Source organism: Falco rusticolus, chromosome 5 (assembly GCF_015220075.1).
Source record: "Falco rusticolus isolate bFalRus1 chromosome 5, bFalRus1.pri, whole genome shotgun sequence".
Lineage (NCBI taxonomy): Eukaryota > Metazoa > Chordata > Aves > Falconiformes > Falconidae > Falco > Falco rusticolus.
In genome coordinates this window covers 57,703,313-57,722,416 of record NC_051191.1, presented here as the reverse complement: position 1 = coordinate 57,722,416, position 19,104 = coordinate 57,703,313, and the positions used below count along the sequence as shown (strand labels likewise).

The following is a 19,104-nucleotide window of genomic DNA, read 5'->3' as shown; positions in this document are numbered from 1 at the left end:
CCTGCATTTAAGCAAGGGCAGAGGAAGTATTGAAATTAAGAGGCCAAATCTGCTGTAAGGAATTGAGTATGATTGTCAGATGAAAAGACATCAACTTCTCTGGAGTGTCATTTAAAAAAAAAAAAAAGAAAGAAAAAAAAAAGGGTGTTCAGGGCCAAGCAACTTGATCTCACCTCTTCCAAGGTGAACTCTTGACTCACAGGCTGGCATCCTCTGTGGCACTGATGGACTACACAATTGCCGTCATCACAAAAACATCTAGAGCCAACGGTCCAGGCAACACCCTCTTTCCTGCTATTGCTGGGCAGCTCCCAGACAGCCCTTCCAATGCACAGCTCCCACGGCCTCCTCCAAGGCCCTGCTTGGTGGTTTCTTTCCTTCCAATCTCCTTTCTTCCTGTCCCTATTTCTCACCTTTTGGCTTCTGTCTAATGAACTGCTTGTCTTTTGAAGGCTGCATCTTTAGCAAGAGGCCTGGGGAGAGAGCTGAAGGCTGCGATCTGGGTATGAGTTCGGTAAATCCCACAATGACTGAGAAATGTGTTTTTCTTTGGCAGCAGAGCTGTTAAGAGGAGTTGGCACCAGAGACAGAAGAATTGTCTAGTGGTTGCTATTCTCCTCTTGCCCCTTCAAGACTTCAGTGACAACTGCAGTTTCCCACCCATTTCCACGAACTTCTCTTTTACCCCTAAAGGAAACGATAGTCATTAGCATTCTTTTGCAATGACAGATAGGGGTTTCCTTATAAAAATTCTTTACAGCTAAGGGGAAAGTGAAGAAAGGGCATTGTTAACATGAAAGCCTCACTTAATACTTACATGTCAAACACTGTAACTGCTTTTTTCCCCCCTCCTTCTCCTTTTCCTGAATCTTCAGTATACAGCTTAAACATCATTAATAGTGTTGGTTGCTATGGTGCTGGGCAGGCAGAGGTCTCTGTACTTGAAACCTTGAACTACACTTAATGTTGTACAACAGCAGGGTCATGCTAACATCTTTGACTTTGACCCCATTTTTCCCAGTAAAATATAAAGACCATGTCTCCATCCCTTTTCATTCTTGGGAGAGGAGTTTTTTTCCTGCAATGAGAACAGGGAGCATGAGATAGAGAAAGGGAGAGAAAGAGATAAATAAAAGAAAAAGAAAGAAAAAAAATTAATAGACCAGTGGAACCTCTCCAAAAACTTTAACTGTTATATCAGAAATTCATGAAGGAGAATAGAAAAAGACCCCTGAAAAGTTTCATGTGAAATCATTTCTCATTTTCCCAAGCAGCTAAACATTTTAATAAACTAGGAAAATGAGGCTGTAAACCCACAACATCTGATAGCAAGCCCCAGGGGCAGGAACCATTCCTGAAACTAATTTTAACTTAGGTTTTAACGTTGATCAGATTTCATGTGGTGAATGTCCCCTTAAGCTGTCTCTCTGTTCTTAGAGAAAACCTGGTTTCTTTTGTCGACTATTTTCTTTCCAGTGCATTGTCGTCACAGGCACAACAGGACTTTCCTGTCATTCATTTCTCTACAGCCCGAGAGATGCTCTGCCCCAGACATCTCATCTGTTCTCAGTTTCCTTATGAGACAAGACATTTTCCACAGAAGTGGCACTTAACTGCTCCAGCAATGAAGCTCAGTCTTAAACCAGTCCCCATGCAGCCACTCAAGGACTCAACCTGTTTAACATCTGATCTGCAGCCATGCAAAAGGCACCAGGTCGTTTCAGACCAGCTGAGTGAGGCCAGGATCCAAAGTGGGCTTCCAGTTTCTCTGTTTTGCTTTTCCCCAGGAAAGTGAAGCTGCTTTGCCAGTTTCCTCTCCTTCTCCGGGCACATGAATTTAATTTTGTTTTGACTGTCAGCAGGACATCCACAGCTACCACAGGCTTTTTAGCTCAAAGTCTTGATTAACAACAGCTGAAAGTTTGAATGGGAAAAACTAAAAGATGCCCGGGTAGTGTAGATTTTTCTTGAAGACTCTTATTTCTTGTTGTGGACGCATTTTTCATCTTCTGGCAGAGTTCAGACCAAATCATTTGCCCTGTGTGCTGCACCTGTCTTCCAATAGCTGGTTGTTTCTGTTTTAAGCCACATGATTCCTAGGTTCACATAGCTGTGCAAGCCAAATGTTTTGCATGATTCAAGGAATGTCCATTGGCATCAGCAAGCCCCTATCTCTGCTCAGGATGAATTTCCAGTTCAAAGGCACGTTGTGCAAAAGAACAAAGCAGGGCTTGCTGCTTCACAAGCTGGTTAAATGCCAGGAAGAATGACCAGATTGGAAAACAGCTCTACAGGCTCCTGTTTTCTGTTTCTCCAGAAATTAAAGTGCTCAATCATTTCTGGATCCCCCTTTGCAGATGTGGAAGGTATTTCTGATGCCTTTCCTTTAAACCTCATGTGTGCTGTGTAGGAGATGCTGGTGCTTGGTGGGGTGGGAGGAGGCGATAGAGTGGCCAGTTTTCAAATGGTAGAGGCACAGTGATAGTTGCTCTTGGCTCTTCCAGCGCAGCAGCAGCCGGCTTAGTCACATCAGCAGCATCAAAGCTGAACAGCTCTTCAGAGAAAGGGCATTTGTCCTTTCATCTGGAGATTACAGGAATGTTTCACAGGTGCCAGCAGTGTGTTTTGAAACACACTTTAAAAATACCTGTTTGTGGCACCACCTGCCATTTAAAACAGCCTCTGTGCCTTCCAGCTTTCCCTGCAACACTCTCCCCCAGCCATTTAACCATGTGTACAAGGAGAAAACAGTGCCAAAGTTAATTCCCCAGCAAGCAGAATTGTCCAGCTTTTATGTCAGGCTCTGTATTGAGAAAGGGACTCTCCACAAACATGCCAGAAAACTTGTAACCTACTTGGGCCTGCTCCTTCCCCCCGTTATGCTCAGCAGGGACAGCAGGAAGGCAGAAAGCTGCTCTTAGCATCTGGAGGAAAGAAATAGGGAGATAAAAAGCTCTGGCTTGCTGCTTCCTTTCCTTCATGACTTAATTTTTTTGGTTGGGGCACAGAGAAGATTATAAAGCTGTAACCTCTAATCCACTCCTGAGCACTCCTTCTCCATCTCTTCCTTTCTCCTCCCTTTCAGCCAACTCTAATCCTTTATGTCTCCTCTCTCACAGAAAGGAGTTGGAGTCTAATCTCAGGCGACAGGTTAGTAATTAGAGCAAGAGATTATCCTGACCCCATATCAAGAAGGTAAAAAGAGAGGAATAATGCAGGGCCATATGACATCAAGTCTCCAGTGTTCAGTGCAGGAACCATCCTCATCTCGGTCAATCTCCTTCTGGCTCCCCCACCCCACCCCCTTTCTCTTTTGTCTCATCAGAGGTAGGAATCCCTGATTCTTTGTACTTCCTGCCCATCTCCCCTTTGCCAAGCAAGGACTATGCGTTTCCAGCACTTGTTCAGCACAGAAATGGTCACATTTCCCATTTCTATAGACCTTGACTAAGCAGAGACTCAGCCAATGGCCTGTGGCTGGGAAGAAGTGGGTGGTGGGGAAAGCACAGGCAGATATAGAGGAAGAGGGCTTGCTCAGAGCAGCTGGAGCCAAGACACACCATCAGCTGTCGTCAGCTGGGCACTGGTTGCCCATACCCAGGGCTCTTCTCGTCCAGCAAGATGAACCCACAGCAAGGAGCAGCAGCAGGTCCCCATCTCTACCCAAATGCCCAACAGTCGCTACCCAGTCATTGATCTGCTCAAGGAAAGTATACTTTCTCTCATCCCTTGCATGAATCCCAGCACAGATGGGAAATTCATCCATGTGTCCAGCTCATGTTATCCATCTTTGGAATAGATCTTGTCTCTTGTCCTGTGTCACCAGTATTCAGCGAAGACCCAAAAAGCCATCACACAGCCCCAAGACTATGACAGAAAAGGGGAAACTGGGAGCACCAAGCTTCTTCTGTGTCCCACTCCCTGAATGCACCAGGTGAATGGATGTCACCAGGACCCACTGTAGCTGAGGCTCAGTCATCACCAGCCAACAGCTTGCAGGCACCAGGAGGTGTCGGGATAGAGATGGCAGTGGAGTGATCGAAACCTGCTGGGGAGAGAGTGAAGGAAGGTCAGGTGGGTGTTTTCACACCAGCACACATCTGGAGAATGGAAGACCTCTCTCTTGTGTCCCATCCCACATCAGGCACCCGCCCTGCACTACAGAGCTCCAGGACTGGTTGTTCATCTCAAGACGTCTTTTCTCAGCAAAATTAAGCAGCCAAGCCTCCCTCCAGCACCTTGATCCAGTTCTGGCCCATGTAGCACAGGCCCATGGCTCACCCTGATCACAGGCAGAGAGACAGGCACTGCACCAGCCCCTGCTACATTGTTCTGTTGATGCTCTTTTCATTGCCTAGATGCTTCTCACCCCTGCTATCTCCAGCCAGGAGCTTCCTACCCATGTTCTGCAAATAACAACTTTAGGTTTGTTCACTCAAAGCAGAGAAGGTAAATGAAAGACCACTTTTGTTTGCAGTCAGCCTGAAGTGAACCTTTTTCTTTTTTCCCTTTAGTTTTTCTCAGCAAAACAAAAAATGAAAAAGCAAGCAGAATTTCCTTTCCTGAGTTGAAAAGAACATTTCTGTTCCTGTCCCAGAAGCAAAAGGTTAGCTTGTTCAGTCTCAAAATGTGAAATAAAAGGCAATACTTTTGGCTCAGGAATTTTTCAAATAAAATGTTTTGATACTCCTTTTCTTCCCACCCATCCAAAAAGGTTTGCAAAGTTTGTAAGCATTCACAAACAGCTTAATACTGGCATGCCCCTCACCCAATAAGCCATGTGACTGCAAGGTTTCTGTCCCTCACTCTAGACCTCATGCACCCCATTTGGCTGCCTCCCCCTCCCAGCCAGTTGTCTGAGGGCTCACACTGCAGCAACACCTGGAGCATTCATGCCACATACCTTGAGGGATCCTCTTGGGGTGAGAAGGGGCCATTGAGTTCAATAACATTGAGCTTGTTCTCAAAGACGCCGTAGCTGAGGGTGACCTGCAAAGAGGGGTAGTGAGAAAGGAGCAGGGAGGATGAGGTGAGCTCAGGAGCAAGGAGTTTGCTTTGGGTAAGAGGAGCTCCCATTCTGATGCCTTCTCTGCTGGCTTGGCCTCTGCCTTCCATGTCTCTCCTGTCTTCCTTCCCATGATCATCCACCATGCTAATCCCCCCTCACAAAGCAGACACGGTGCCATGTCAAAGCCCCTTCCTCAATCAATCATTATTTCTGCTTGTCCTTGTGCCATGTTCCCCCCAGGGATGCTGTCAATCCTCCCATTACTTCCCATACATGTGCTCCCCACCATTGACTCCAGGGGCACCGCGACTGGCATCTGTGCTGCAGACAACATCCGCTCCTTATTTCAAAGAAGCATTTGTCAGGAAAACCTCCCCAAAAGAGCAGATGATTGATTCAAACCACATCAGTGCCACCAACGGAGCAATGTGCCTGTAAGCTCCCCTCCACTTCTCACACACTTCCCTCTTGCTCCATTTCCCCATCTCACCTGGTGCATGAGCTGAGAGGGGGGGATAAGCTGCAGGTTCTCCAGGTGGGAGTGGAAGAGTGCACTGGGAAGCAGCTGCCCACCAACTTTGCACTCAACGATGTAACCCACGGTACAGTCGTCCGGCAGGCGGATGAGCTCTGAAGTGCTCAGGAAGTTCCTGCCACTGGAAGACAGTAGCACTGCATGGGTTAGGAAAAGAGTAGGGAAGGATACAGGTATCCACTTGGGTGGGAGATAAATGAAGGACTTAACTGAAAACCAAAGTAAATCTTGGAACTAGGCAAGAAATCCCTGGGTTCCACTTGCAAAGATTTGGGAGTGTGTTTGGTCTTCGACCACTCCCAGCCATCCTGTTCCACTGTTTGTCAGGTGCCGTCCCTGAGACATACCCAGCTTTGCAGCGAGCTGATGCAGAGAGCTTGCACACTTTGCCAAGTCACTTTTTCATCTGCTTGGTGAGCTGCACTGAGCCCCTGAGGGGTCAGACAAGCCAGCACAAGAGAAACAGCGGGCCCACATGGCCAGGACCAGGAGGAAGAAGAAACAGGTCAGTCTCGTGCAGCTTGAATAAGACATCCATGGCTTCACTGTAGTGTAACACAGCATGCTTGGCCACCCTTTGATGATAGACTAAACCAAATTTTAAGGCTCCTGTAACTGGAAGCAGTCACACAGCATGAAGCACTGTCTACTATAACATGCCTCAGCTAGTTCAACTGTGTTCTAAGCATTTTAACACAGTCGTGGAAGATTATGCCAAGTTAGGCATTATCTATCCATGCCACTTTCATTTTACCCTAGATCACAGATCATCCTCCTGTCTGGGTCCACAACAAAATATTTATTATGGGTTTCAGCTACACCAGCCACCTGATGTGGACGGAATACCTCTTTCTGGATACACACAGACCTGGGTAAGACTGGCACAGCCACTGCCTATTAGTGTATGTGCATATAGCCTGTGATATAACCTTGGGTGTCACAGGAAACATCATCTTCTTGTAGGCTGGGCTAAAACAAGATGTCGGGACCTACTTCTGTTCTCCATGCACCAAGCTGAGGAAATGACAGTGGCCACTGTAAGAAGCTGAAGAGGGTTTGGGGTGGGGGAATGGGATATTAGCTCAGAAGGGAGGTACAGGAGGTTGGGAAGAGACATATCAAGGGGAGAGAAGAGAGGCAGGCAAGGAAAGCACTTGGGTGAAGAGGCAAGGGAAGCTGAAAGGGAAAGGGTGTGGGGGAATACCCAAGAGCTGAAAGGAGTTGGGGAGAGGGGAGTATGTTATCCTATGGTCATGTTTGCTGACATGCCTGCTCTTGCCTCTTTCTAATCAGGTGGCAGACCCACACACTACATCCTTCCTCCAGTTCCACATGCTTGCAGATGTCTAGCATGTGGCACTCTGCACCCTTGCAAACATCCTTGCAAACACCATAAATCCAGATTTGACATTGCCAGGAATTAACGTGCAGCCATGTTCTTCATCCCCTAAGGCTCCCATACCCACCAGCAGAGCTCACCTGGCCCACGGCACCATCTTGCTTGCCAGCTTGCGGCTGATGCAGAACCCAGCCCCTCCCGTGGCAAACCAGAAGTGCACAGATTTCTGGAGAGAAAGCGCAGAGAAAATCAATGGCAGAGGCTCAAACAATCCCATACTCCCTGAGATGGGAATGCTGGAAACCTAGATTTGATGCCAGGACAAACACAGCCTTATTGTCGCCCCAGACCCCGGACTGCTGCTCAGAAGAAGGACTTAACAGCAGCACATCACAGATTTTGACCTCATATTTTGAGCGGCCAAGTTCCTGCTGGCAGCAGCAGGTAGGCTGCCCAAAGCAGGCTTATCTCCTGGCAGACAGGTACCCAAAGGCTCAGCAGCCACATGGGACTCTTCCCCTAGGTAGATAGGGTTGAGTCAACACCTACAGCCATGTTCAGACAAGACTGGCAAGTTTTCAGCTGTTGTCTGTTGCTCTTGGGACCTGTCTCTCCTTGGGGTACATCTACGGCCAATGAACCAGACCACTAAAAGCAACTCATTGGCCCCCACACCCCCACCACGGGCTGTACCGTCTGGTTGTTTGGCAGAGTTTCGGAGGCCCGGATGGGTCGGTTCAGGCTGGGTTTCCCCAGGTAAATGTCCCACATTGCAGAGTAGGAGGACAAGAGCTTCAGAAGGGCCTGAGAGTTCAGGTAGTTGTCATCATCCATGTGGCAAAACCAGCTGCAGGGAGACAGGAGTGAAGACACAAGAGGCTTGCACTAAGGAGGGTACATCTTGATTTCAGGGGTCCCCCTCATGGCAGCCCTGTCTCACCTCTGGTCGCTGGCCATGAATGCATTGAACTCAGCAGCCATCTTGCAGGAGAGGGCCAGGTGGCTGTGCTCAGCAGAGCAGTTGGTGAAGATCGCGTGGTTGCCTGCAGTGAGACAGAAAGCTGTGGCTCAGGGCTGGCCCACTTCACATGGTCACAGGGAGGATCCCTGGCCAGGAGGGAAGGGGTTTGTTCACAGCCAACCTCCTCACAGCCCCACCCTGAACAGGCATCCAAGCCCACGGTGATGTGGTCTCCATCCTTCTCCCTAGCAGGAGATGAAACCTGGAAAAAGCCAAGCATCTTGACCAAGACTAGGACACCTGCCAAACACACTTCCACCCTGCCCACTGCTAGCCAGGGTGTGGGGGCTGAAGGGCTCTCTCATGGGTTGCTTCTGCCCATGGATGCCTTAAGGCAGACAGCACCCTACCTCCAGCTGACTGCATGCCCTGAGTAAGCCAACTGAACCAAACCATCACTGTTGCAGCTTGCAGTCCTCCCACGGGACGTGGCGAGGGGTGCACTTCAAGGGGCAGCGCTGGTGCAGGAGAGCCAGCCTTCGTGCCAGGCCCCCTCCCAAGGCTGTGGCAGTTCAGAGGCTGAAGGTGGGGGGAAGGTGGTGTTATTATATGACAAGTCATTAGGTTGTTACCCATTCTCCTTTTCAGGGCATCATCTTCTTCATCGGTGAAGACGTAGGTCTGGGGAAATGAGGAAAGGAAGTTACTCTCAAGGCTGGAGCTGGTGCTGCTCCTGTCCACCCACCCCTTCCCCTCCGCAGCTGGACATGCTTACCATGGTCACCCCACTCTGTCCTCTGCTGCCATGCTCCCCTTCCCAGGCAGCAGTTGAGCAGAGGGATCGCCACACTCTGCATAGCACAATCATCTGCTTGTGTGGCTTCACTCACACACACACCCCCCTTCACCTTGGGAACAGGGAGAAGGGGCCTGTGACACTGAGTGAGGGGGTGAGGGAGCCCTGGCTTAGGTGTCGGTGGTAAAAAAATGGAAGCACTGTGGCTGAATGATGCTCGGGTTAAAAGCAGAACATCTGTTTGTGTGTTAAGTGTGCACAGCCCCCTGCCGCTTATTGCTGCCTCCTCCTCTACCCCCAGGCCTCTCTAATCCCTCTCACTGCCATTATGTGGCACATCTCCCCCTCTTCAGGGCCAGGCAGGGATCAGGGCTGGTGGAGAAAAGCTTTCCTCAGGCAGAAAATGAGCTTTCATGAAATCAAAAAGGAGTCGCGAGCCGTAAACAGTTTCTCCACCAGCTGCCCACAAGCTGGTTAAATGCAGCACCTGGGCAGGGACAAAGGGGACGAGGCAGGCAGAAAACAGCTCCAGGAGCCATCAGTGCTCCCAAAGGCTCTGACAAGGAGATGAGAGTCTACATCTCCCCACACCCACCCAGCGTTTGGCAGATATGCCCCCATCAGGAGGATGTGGAAAGAGAAATGTTCTGCACATGAAAAGAAAGCAATGAAGGACCCTAAGAGACCACCTGGCTCCAGCACAGACAGCAGGATGGTTTCATGATATGTATATGCTACAGTGACTTGGCAAATTACCCTGCAACAACTGAGCTGCAGCAATGGGCCATGCACATTCCTACCCCAGCCCACTAGTAAAGTCTCTTAGTTAAAACCACTTTCGAGGTGATCACGGGACAAGAAGCAATTAGCAAAGTCTCACATAAAGGAGTTGCTCTGGGTCAGGGGACCATATCGCAACCTTCAGGCAAGGCAGGGATTGTCGGTGGCACAGGATTTCCCTCACTAGTGTGTCAGAGCCAGAAATTTCCACTATAACAAATATTTCATCTTAAAGAAAAAAAAATCTGAAACCGTTGAAACTTTCTGACATTTTAAAAAAAACCCAGAAGCATTGTTGCTGGAAATGACAGCTTACAGACATAAAACTGACTAGAAATCAAGCGTCTAATAAGCATCATATTTGATTGACTTAGAATAGGAATTTGCATCTTTTGCCAGATTTTCTACTTGTGAGAATATTCCAAGGTTCCCACTTTTCTCTTGATGCAAGGTGGGAAAAGTTTTTTTGCAGACATCCAACATGTTTCTGTGGGAATGCAAGGTTGAAGGAACATTGCCACCACAGGGAACTCCAGACTGTCCAAAATAGCTGGAAAAAGAGAACTGTGAGTGCACGGACTAGGCAAATCTGATTTCTCTGGCTGTCTCAAACTCTGATTTCCATAGCATACCTGGCTACAGTACTCCAGAGATGGCGCAGTATGTGCCCTGGCTCTGTCCTGAAGAAGATCACAATAGCACAGGCAGCTGCCTGCATCCTTGTCTCTACATCCCTCATGGCTGTGAGTGGGCAACCTGGAACACTTGACCACTGCCATGTGTCCCTCAGCAGATCCACACATGGTGTTGGGATGGGAGAGAGAGAGAAATGCCCCAGCTAAAAACCTGCCTGGAGACCATTTGGTCCAGTTCTGCAGGTCTTTCTCAAGGAGACACCAGCCGCTGTTGTCCATACTAATGGAGTCTGGAAGAGATTCAGGTCTCTCGGGCCATGCCAGACCTGCTCTCCCTGATACGGACAGGCAAGCAGAGGAACATCTGGTGTCACTTCTGTCCCTGCAGGCAAATGGGGTAGACAGAAGCAACATCCCCATCAAATCCACCCTCCTATTCTCCACCAGAACACCTATGAGGTCATGCAGGACCTCCCATTGTGGTGCCTCGGCACAGAGACTGGACCAGGATGGATGCCAATGCTACTGCAGGGCAGCCAATCGGGGCCTGAGGAGATATGCAGCACAGAAAGCATCCCTCTGTTCTGGAGAAGATGGCTGGGTGGGAAAGGATGCCTGCTGGACAGCAGTGCAAGCAGTGATATGGGCCACTGGTGTTAAATGACTTTGGCGGCTCTCCGTGGACATAAGAGCCCATGTAATGGATAAGCACTAGACTTCGAGACCTCCTCATCCCAATTTGGGAAAGTAGCCTAGCAAGGAAAAACTAGGAAAAGGGAATAAAAATGTGGAATCTGGCAATCCAGGGCCATGTTCATCTCCCAGGCTCTCAGGATATCCCTTCTCCAGGAAGAAAACCCCTCCAAAATGCAAACATCTCAGTAGCATTATTGTTGTGTCCTGCCCAGAGAACAGATTCAAAATCTGCAGTGTGTTCACAGCACTGAAAATATGAAAGCCAGTTCAGGATGGGTCATCCAAAGGTTTCAGTTCAATCGATTGGATGTCTGAGTTTCCAAAAGGAGGAGTTGCTAGAATCAGTTTACATTACCAAACAAAATGCCATTTCAGACCAGAAACCCACACTTACCTCCATCAAAACTAGCAGGGCCAAAAATGTAAGCCACTCCAAGATCCTATCCGGCCTAAACAATCATCAAATCAGGTTTAGACAAAACCTTTGCTGAGGAGAAGGCCTTTCACTGAAATGACTTCCACATCAAGCTCCAGTGGAAAGTTTGTCGTGGATCAGTTCTCAAGAGGTAGAGCGTGGTCTAGTGAAGAGTGTCCACCTCACATTTCCCCTTTTGTCTCCCACCAGCTGCATATTTTCTCCTCTGTTTGAACAGCGCAGTTTCAGGGAAAATGTCTCTTTCTCTTATTGTCTACCCCAAAAGAGTTCAACACAGAGGACTTTTAATTTGGCTCCTGTACAGTCTGTCCTAGCCATAAAAACCACATCTGTTCCTGCCTCCTGTTACAGTCACCTAAGCCTGACCTGTGAGGTCTGGGTTCCTTCCTCTGGGAGGACACCGTGCAGGTAACCAGCTCGGAAACCAGGCTTGGCATCAGTAGCACGGCTGGCTATTAAAATTTCCCTGCTGGACATCTGCAAAGAAGGACCCACTGAACTGGTCTCCAGCCATGAGTAAGGGCAAGTGAGACAGCAAGATGGGGGGGTCAGCCCTAGGAGGAGGCAGTCTCTGCCCTTCAGGGCTTCTGAAAACCTGGATCTCTCTGGGACTGGGTTTTAAGCCTATGTCTCTCCATAAAGACTCAATAATAGGAGATCTGGTGCCCTATCCCTGGCCCCACAGCAATCAAATGTCCTTTGCAGATTAAGAGCTCTAGGGTTTTTTGCTAATCAAGGTTTCTATATTGTCAGTTTTTCAAAACGAACCCTTTCCCCTACCTCCAAAAAACCACGCCAGCAACAGTATATTAAAAAAAAAAAGAGCTTTTGACATTCATGTACTTCTATTTACCTCCCTCCCTGCCCCCACACCCCTGCCCTCAAGGCCATTTATTAAAAAAAAGCAGAAGCAAAACATGGAAAATTGAGAAAGTGGGAGGAAAACACTGATTTTGCAACAAAAATTGATAACAATGAAAAAACTGTTTAAAAATGACTGGCGTTCCCACTCTACCCTTCCTTCCTATTCCCCTGCTCAGTCTGTGAAGCCTTCCTAGAGCCTGGCAGCAGCATGGAAAATTCAACACCTCTTCCCAGGTTTGGACATCATTTGTTTGCCAAACAGAGGGTCAAATGAATCTGGGGAGCTAGTATCTAATTCCTGTCATCAGCAGATTGGCCAGGCACCTGCTTGTCAAACGCATGAGGAGCGAAAGGTGAGCTGCTCCTTAAAAACCCAGTCCAAAAGCCCCAGTCACAGTATCTCAGTGCCAGTGCAGCCATGTGTTTGGGCTTGGTTTCTCCAAAGACCTGCTGGTCTGAGGTCAAGCAGAGAGGAGAAGTGCATCTGGAGGAGGAAGCAGTACATCGCAGATGCTGAGAGGGACACGCAGACAGGAGGGGAAGCATGCTCAAAATAGGACATGGCTTCCTGTGACGACAGTAGCAGACCAGACAGTTGCAGCACCATGCAATGGAAAACCACCCTTACCCAGAAAACCCTGCCTTGCTTCAAGCACTCTCCTACCCAATACCTCCGCCCCCATCCCCCTTCCTTGATGAGGCCTGAACTTGTCTTCTAGGCACCTGTCACACACAGGCAGAGGCAAAAAAACACCCTTTGAAGGCAGCCACAGGACTTCTTTCTTGAGAAGCAGCTCTGAGAAGGAGGGAGAGAAGTACCCGAGCTCTGGGGAGTACTTCTGCCCACCAGTAAGCCAGTTTGCACAGCACCACCGACGCGGTGCCCCACATCAATTCTTCTAACAGGAAGGAAACTCTCCAAACTCTGCTTTACAAAGGTGGAAACATCAGACCCCCAGTTAAAAAAAAAATCAGCACATCACTTCAAGATCACGCACATGAGAGGATCTGCCCAAGAAAGCAAGGCATGGATTGTGCTGATGTGCTAGTGAGTGAACAGGGCTGCAAACACCCCTCCTGCACTCCACGAGGTCCTCCGGGTCCTCCTGCCTCACTCTCCTGCCCTCTGCACCACACAGTCCGGGGCGAAGGGTGCCCCTGTGCATTGCAGGCATCCTCAGGGAGGGCCAGGGGGAGCCACTCGGCTCGAAACCCAGCAAACTCATGGTGCTAGGAGGTAGAAAACCACCATTTCATACAGACCCAGGACGGTCTGTGTTCTCAGTCTGGTGTAGCCCAGGCAGTCTGTGGCCCATGGTGTCACTGGTTAAAAAAAGGAAATTAAATCCCTTCCACCTCAAGGTGAAAGATTCAGGCTTAGGTTAAGGACAAGTGATGCCTGCTAAGAGCACATGTCCTCCTAGCCTTCATGGGAAGAGCCCACAGAAGCTCTCTGCCAGCCTTTTTTCCTATGAAGCAGCTACTGGTGAAACATTTTTCCCAGGTAGCATCCCCCTTTCAACATGAACAGAAGTAAGAATCAGGGAAAATGAGGCAAAGGTAGGACTGCAGTACCCAACCTCCCCTTCCTTTGGCCTTTATCCCCCCCCACCGACACTCTGTCCTTGCCCCATTACCAAACACCCCCTGTCTAGCCTGAATCCACATGCTCACCTGCTCTCTGGCCCGGGATATCCATGTGTCCAGGAGCAGCTCCATCCTGCTCTGGTGAAATCTCTTGGTTGTCTTCACAGCTATGAAAATGTCCCCAAGTGTCAGGCTTTCCTCAGTCCTGTATCCCTCTGGAGGATGGACTTGTGGGACCTTCTGCCCGCTGCCACCTCCTCCCTCTGGGCTCACTTTGCTCCATTGCTCTGGCTTCTCCAACATCCCCTCCCTGAGCCTCGGGTACTGAACTGTTTCCTGAGCCCCACGGTGCCGCACGGAGAGGAGAGCCACGCTGACAAGGAAGACTGCAGCTCCAGAGAGACCATGGATGACCCGACGGCCCATGGCTCCCAAATTGCTCCCAACGCAGCCAGTATCCTATTGAACAAGGACAACCTCTGCCTGTACCTCCATGTGAAGCTGTCCGCTCTTCTTGAAGCATCCAAAGGCGCAGGACCAGCCAAGAGCAAGGTCTGAATACGATGTGGCCAAGGAATAGGGTGGGTAAAGACCAGAAAGTCAAAGAGAGCCACTCCGGAGGATACTGGTGAAGCAGGGGAGTTTTCACAGACTAAGACAGCTCAATGACCCAGTGAGGCAGAGACACGTGATGGGAAAATACTCCGAGGTGACTGGCAGGTGGCTGGCACACTCTGCCAGGAGGAAAGCGAGCATCCCAGCTCCCAGTAGAGAGGCCAAGGATCCCAGGCTGGGGGTCGAAGGGGCAGCAAAGGAGATCAGAGCCATCAGCTGGGAGTCTGGACCGAAGGCATCAGTTCCCCAGCAGACACCAGCCCAAGCATCCAAGGCAGGGCGCGCGGGGCGGAGGCCAGCGGCTGCAGGGCAGGGCCCGGGTGCCATGCGTGCGGGGGGCTGGCTCCCCACCTGCTCCCCACAGCAGCTCCCCACAGCAGCTGCCCTTGCTCCCCGGAGCCCAGGTCCCGCCTCCGGGCACGGGGCGGGGCGCCAGCCCGGGGGAGGAAGAGGATGGAGGGTGGAGAATGGGGAGGGGGGAGCCCCGGGAACGACGGGGGTGGGCGGGGTGGCCAGGCTGGGACATCTCCGAGGTGGCACACAGCTGATCTGGGAGGACAAAGCTGTTGTTCGACCTTTCCCAGCTCCTCGGCGACAGGCCAGCCCGACCTCTGCAGCCCTGCGCTGCTGTAGGAGGAGGGGAAGGTGGCACGGATGTGGGCTCTGGTGAAGTTAAGGTGCAGGGTCCTATACTGTTCTTGAGAAGAACGATGTTTCCCCAGGAATTCCCCTAGCCCCAGCCTTTTCCTGTGGGCACTGCTCTGAATTGCTCTTTAACCTGCCTTTTAACCTTACCCTACATCCTCAAAGGACAGTGTGTCCCCTGCTGCCCCCCCAATATGTCCCAGAGTCTCAGACTAGGGTCTGGCCCCCACTTTTGACACCCATCTCCCCAAACCATGACCCAGACCCTCTCTACTTTTGAAGGTCCCTTTCCCTTTGCCTGCAGCCACGTGCCCCCCTGCCCCATCTCACACCCCCACCAGGGATGCCCAAGGACAGTCTGCTGCCTGGGTGGCTGCAGAGCCAGCGATACCAGAACAGGTACACCAGCACCAGAGAGTGCAAGGGAGGGCCTGCCACCTCCCCTTCAATGTCCATGGCTCAGCATCACCGCTGAGTTTATATCCCACCCAGTTCCTTGGCCCCTGCAGCAGGGCTGAACTCAGCAACTCATCCCATGTGGCTCGTGCTGCCCAAAATGATGCTTCCTTTTCTCCTTCCCCAGGCAAGGAAGGGAGGTGTCCTTGCCCTTTGTGGAGAACACCAGACAGTGGCACAGGCGCAGCAGCAAAATGGCACCTCCAGCTCCTTCCCCACCACCAGCACCACTGGGTATAGCTGTACATCTCCCCTGCACCACCTTCACCTGGCCATCTGGCTGCCAACAAGGCCAATGAAGCCAAGTGGGCAGTCTGGGGCCATGATACAGAACATGCTGAGGGTAGCTGAGCAAGTCCTGCACAGAGAAGGCTTTCCTCAGGGACAGGGATATCAGAGACCGTTACAAGGTGTAAGAGCACCTCCCAAGACAAGGACCAGCACAGATGGGAAATCATGGGGTGAGCACCAGAGATTGCTGCATGCTTTTGCTGGTTCAGTTGGCTACAGGGTGGATGACCATGAAGGTCCCTTCATGCTACCTCTAGGCCACTTTACAGAGCAGCTGGGGCGTACAGAGAGGTAGACAGCCCAGGAGGTGGAAGACACCCACACCCCAGCTTCCCTATGCAGCAAGCATGGGTGCAACAGGATGGTAGTGCTCTACATAAGATGTTGAAATCAGAGCGCCTCCTCAGGGAGCTGCAAGCTGTGGGCATCCAATCTCAGCATACCAAAAAAAATAAAAATATAAAGTAATAAGATGGGGACTCATGGGAAATGCTGGAGGAGACATGGCTCCATGTGGCAAAAGCCCCCCCCCCCCATCAGATCATGGGACCTCAGAAAAGGGGGTCAGGGCAGTGGTCATCCAGGTCCTTCTGTTCCACACTCCCACCATGTGTGCAGACACAGACACTTTCCAGGCACACAGGGAAGACCTCCCTGCAGGGCTAAAACTGTGTGCTCCATTTCCCCAGACCTCACACGCACACTTTTACCCATGCCGCATCCCCAGGTACAACTTTTTTCTTTTGTAAGGAAGAAACCACTGAATCCACTTCTTCCCATGTATTTCTCTGAGTCTCCAAGACTCCTAGCCTTCCCCTAAAGCAAGAACATCTCAAGAGCATCTCCCATATCCCTTTGGAGGGTCTCTGCAGGTTTTATATTTAGAACCCTTTGAATAGCAATGCTTTCTTACACTGATTTGTGGCGGGGGGGGAAAGTTATTCACCTTCAGGCCCTACATCTGCAGGGAAGCAAAGCTGGTACAACTGATCCGCTGCCTCTGCACTAAATACTGGGATTGTTCCTATGGCTAGCCGCTGCTCCTGAACCAGAAATTAACCTCTCCAGGTGCTTCAGCCACACACCAGCAGCCCCAGGCAGCTGTAAAGGCAGCTTCCATGGCTCCCAGGCATCCTGCAGCACCTCCCAGCCCTGGTCTAGATCATCTGGGGGACAGGGAACGCAGGCAGTGGAACCTTAGTGATGTCCCCAAAAGACATGCAAACATGATTCAAAGCTACCTTGTACAGAGCACGGTGCCAGGAGGCAGAACAGGTCAGACCCAACCACACACAAAGCAGAAGATGCCCAGTGCTGAAGGTGAGCACAGCCTGCTTCTTGCACTCTGAGACACCTCTTTTTTCTGGGATGCCAGGGATGCAGGGGGCGTTCAGTGCCCAATCCTGCCTCAGGCTGAGGCTGGCTGACTCATCACTGGGGGACAGGGAGTGTGTGGATGGGACAGAGACCCCATGATGCTGCAGCTCTGCTGGGGCAGAGGGGCAGTGCAGAAAGGGCTGGCAGCTTTCCAGGGGAACACACACACCACCTTGCCAACCCTCTCCCTAGAGGGAGAAATTTTGCTCTTGGTGACTCATTACAGGGGCTTGCACAAGGCTGTTACAGCTGGTAATTGGTGCCCAGGCTGGCTAATTGCATTCTGCCAATTACCTAACCTGTGACTCATTCCTCCAAGCAGGCAGTGACCCCCCCAGAGGTACAAAGAAGGTGAGCTGGGGTCTACAGGGCAGTGGAGGGTCATTTACATATGCCTTGGAGCCCTCTGCCCTGCTTCTCACCCGTGTCCAGAACGAGTTGAGGCTGGATTTTGAAAGCCTTAGGGGAGACAAGAGGGATAAAGACAGGGCCTGGAAGAAGCCTGGGAGCAGGTGAGGCAGTGCTGCCTGCTGCTCAGAGCTCAGCAGTGCCAACCTGCCTCCCAGCAACCTTCTTCTGCCTTCCTTCCCCTCCAGCTGACAACACCAATGGCCCAGGGAGGTGCTGGAGGATAGCTGTCTACTTGAGAGGGACTAGCAAGCACCAAGCTGGGAGCAGAGCCTGACTACCCAAAACAAGGAGGCCTGCTCTTAACCACCCCCAGCCTAGGCCATAGGGTTGGGGATGGTTCCCAGTGCCAGTAGTGGCAGAAGTTGTCAGGCCCCAAATCAGAGTGCCACACAGAGTGTTTTCCCTGGATACTCAAGTGCTACTTTTTTTCCCTGCAAAGATGCAAACTCTAACCTCCAAATCTATGTAAGGATGGATAGAAGCTGGCTTTGGGACTTTTCTCATCAGCTCAACAAGAGTCTCATTTTGTTTGCCTGCAGGGCAAGCACCTTCCCAGGGGGCTGTCTGTGCCTGGATGCTCAGGCTGCATCCCCTGGAGTGCGTGTCATTTGGGAGCTTTCACCTGGAGCCATGTGTTACACCAGTTCCCTCTTCCTTGGGAGGAGAGCTGCATCGCTCCAGGGCAGAGCTGGGACTTTGCTCTACATTTTAGTGACTGCAGGTTAAAATCTTTTCATTTTCTTTCCTTCCTACCTTCACTCTTGTCCTCATGAAAGACACAGGCAACTGGTTTAGAGCCTGAAATAACACCTCACAGGGGACCCATGAAGATCAGCAAGCTAATCTTTACTCAGAGCTTCAAAAGTGCATGGCACTAGCAGTGCCTTAATCGCAGGGGCAAGGAGGACACAGAGATGACTTGATTGGTGCTGGTTGCCCATCTCCCACTGACCCCAGGATCAGTGGGCTCAGCCCTGTCTGGCCTCAAGCCCCATGGAGCCTCCCAGGGCCACAGACTCCATTTTCCCCTTGCATGCCCCAAGAAAGACCACCTACCACCACCTCTCCAAGTGTGGGTGTCCTGGCACCCCTTCCCTAGAGCAGGGCTGATAATGGCAATTGGTTAGGAGTCAGGACTGTGCTAGGGTAGGGAAGCAGGGCTGCTGCTACGCTAACCCTCCCTCTTCCTTCTGTCAGAACCTGAACCCACACCCAGCCTCATGTCAGGGTGAGAACAGCCCCCATCGGAGGAGCACTGACCCCACTCTGCTGGCAGCATGGCTGACCTCAGTCTCACAGTTGTCCCCCAGGAGGATAAGGTAGCTGGCTTGTCACTTCACAATAACCAGGGCACGGAGGGATGTGAAGCTCTAGGGACCTCAGCCAGACACATCAAATGAGCTTTTCACCTGGCTTTTCTAAAGCAACCTGGCCAACATCAGCACTGGGGAGAGACAAGGGGCTGAAGAAGGGGAGGAGTAGAAAGGCGAGGGGGCTTGGTCACAGGCACACTCAGCCTATCCTCTCCCCACACCTACTGCTGCTCTCCCAACAGCAAAACCAGTGCTCCCTCCTTCCCCTGGAGGACTGGGCAGCTGGGTCTCAGCTAAAGGAGAAAAATACCCCATTGTCATTACCTGAACCTTCTCAGTAACACAAAAGCCCATAGCCT

The 19,104-nt window shown here is 50.9% G+C and overlaps 1 protein-coding gene across 2 annotated transcripts; it reads right to left on the bottom strand.

Annotated features, from left to right (window-relative positions):
* Positions 1-1,169: 1,169 nt before the first annotated feature.
* MFNG (MFNG O-fucosylpeptide 3-beta-N-acetylglucosaminyltransferase) lies at positions 1,170-14,656 on the bottom strand. 2 transcript variants are annotated; one of them, XM_037390160.1, is made up of 8 exons: positions 13,725-14,656; positions 8,476-8,524; positions 7,823-7,925; positions 7,576-7,729; positions 7,023-7,108; positions 5,499-5,664; positions 4,904-4,989; positions 1,170-4,048 (listed from the first exon to the last, which is right to left on the bottom strand). In XM_037390160.1, the coding sequence occupies exons 1-8, from the start codon at positions 14,061-14,063 to the stop codon at positions 3,979-3,981; spliced, it is 1,053 nt and encodes a 350-aa protein (XP_037246057.1). In that variant the 5' UTR covers positions 14,064-14,656; the 3' UTR covers positions 1,170-3,978. The 2 variants fall into 2 exon arrangements, with proteins under 2 accessions (XP_037246057.1, XP_037246058.1); XM_037390161.1 differs by having other exon boundaries at positions 1,170-4,045.
* Between the last annotated feature and the right edge of the window lie 4,448 nt (positions 14,657-19,104).

Excerpts from the sequence above, each read along its gene's own strand:
- MFNG (XM_037390160.1), bottom strand. The coding sequence starts at position 14,063 with ATGGGCCGTCGGGTCATCCATGGTCTCTCTGGAGCTGCAGTCTTCCTT. Across the intron at positions 5,665-7,022 it reads AAGATGGTGCCGTGGGCCAG|TGGCAGGAACTTCCTGAGCA; the intron begins GTGAGCTCTGCT and ends ACTGTCTTCCAG. Across the intron at positions 4,990-5,498 it reads CCTCTCAGCTCATGCACCAG|GTCACCCTCAGCTACGGCGT; the intron begins GTGAGATGGGGA and ends CCCTCTTTGCAG.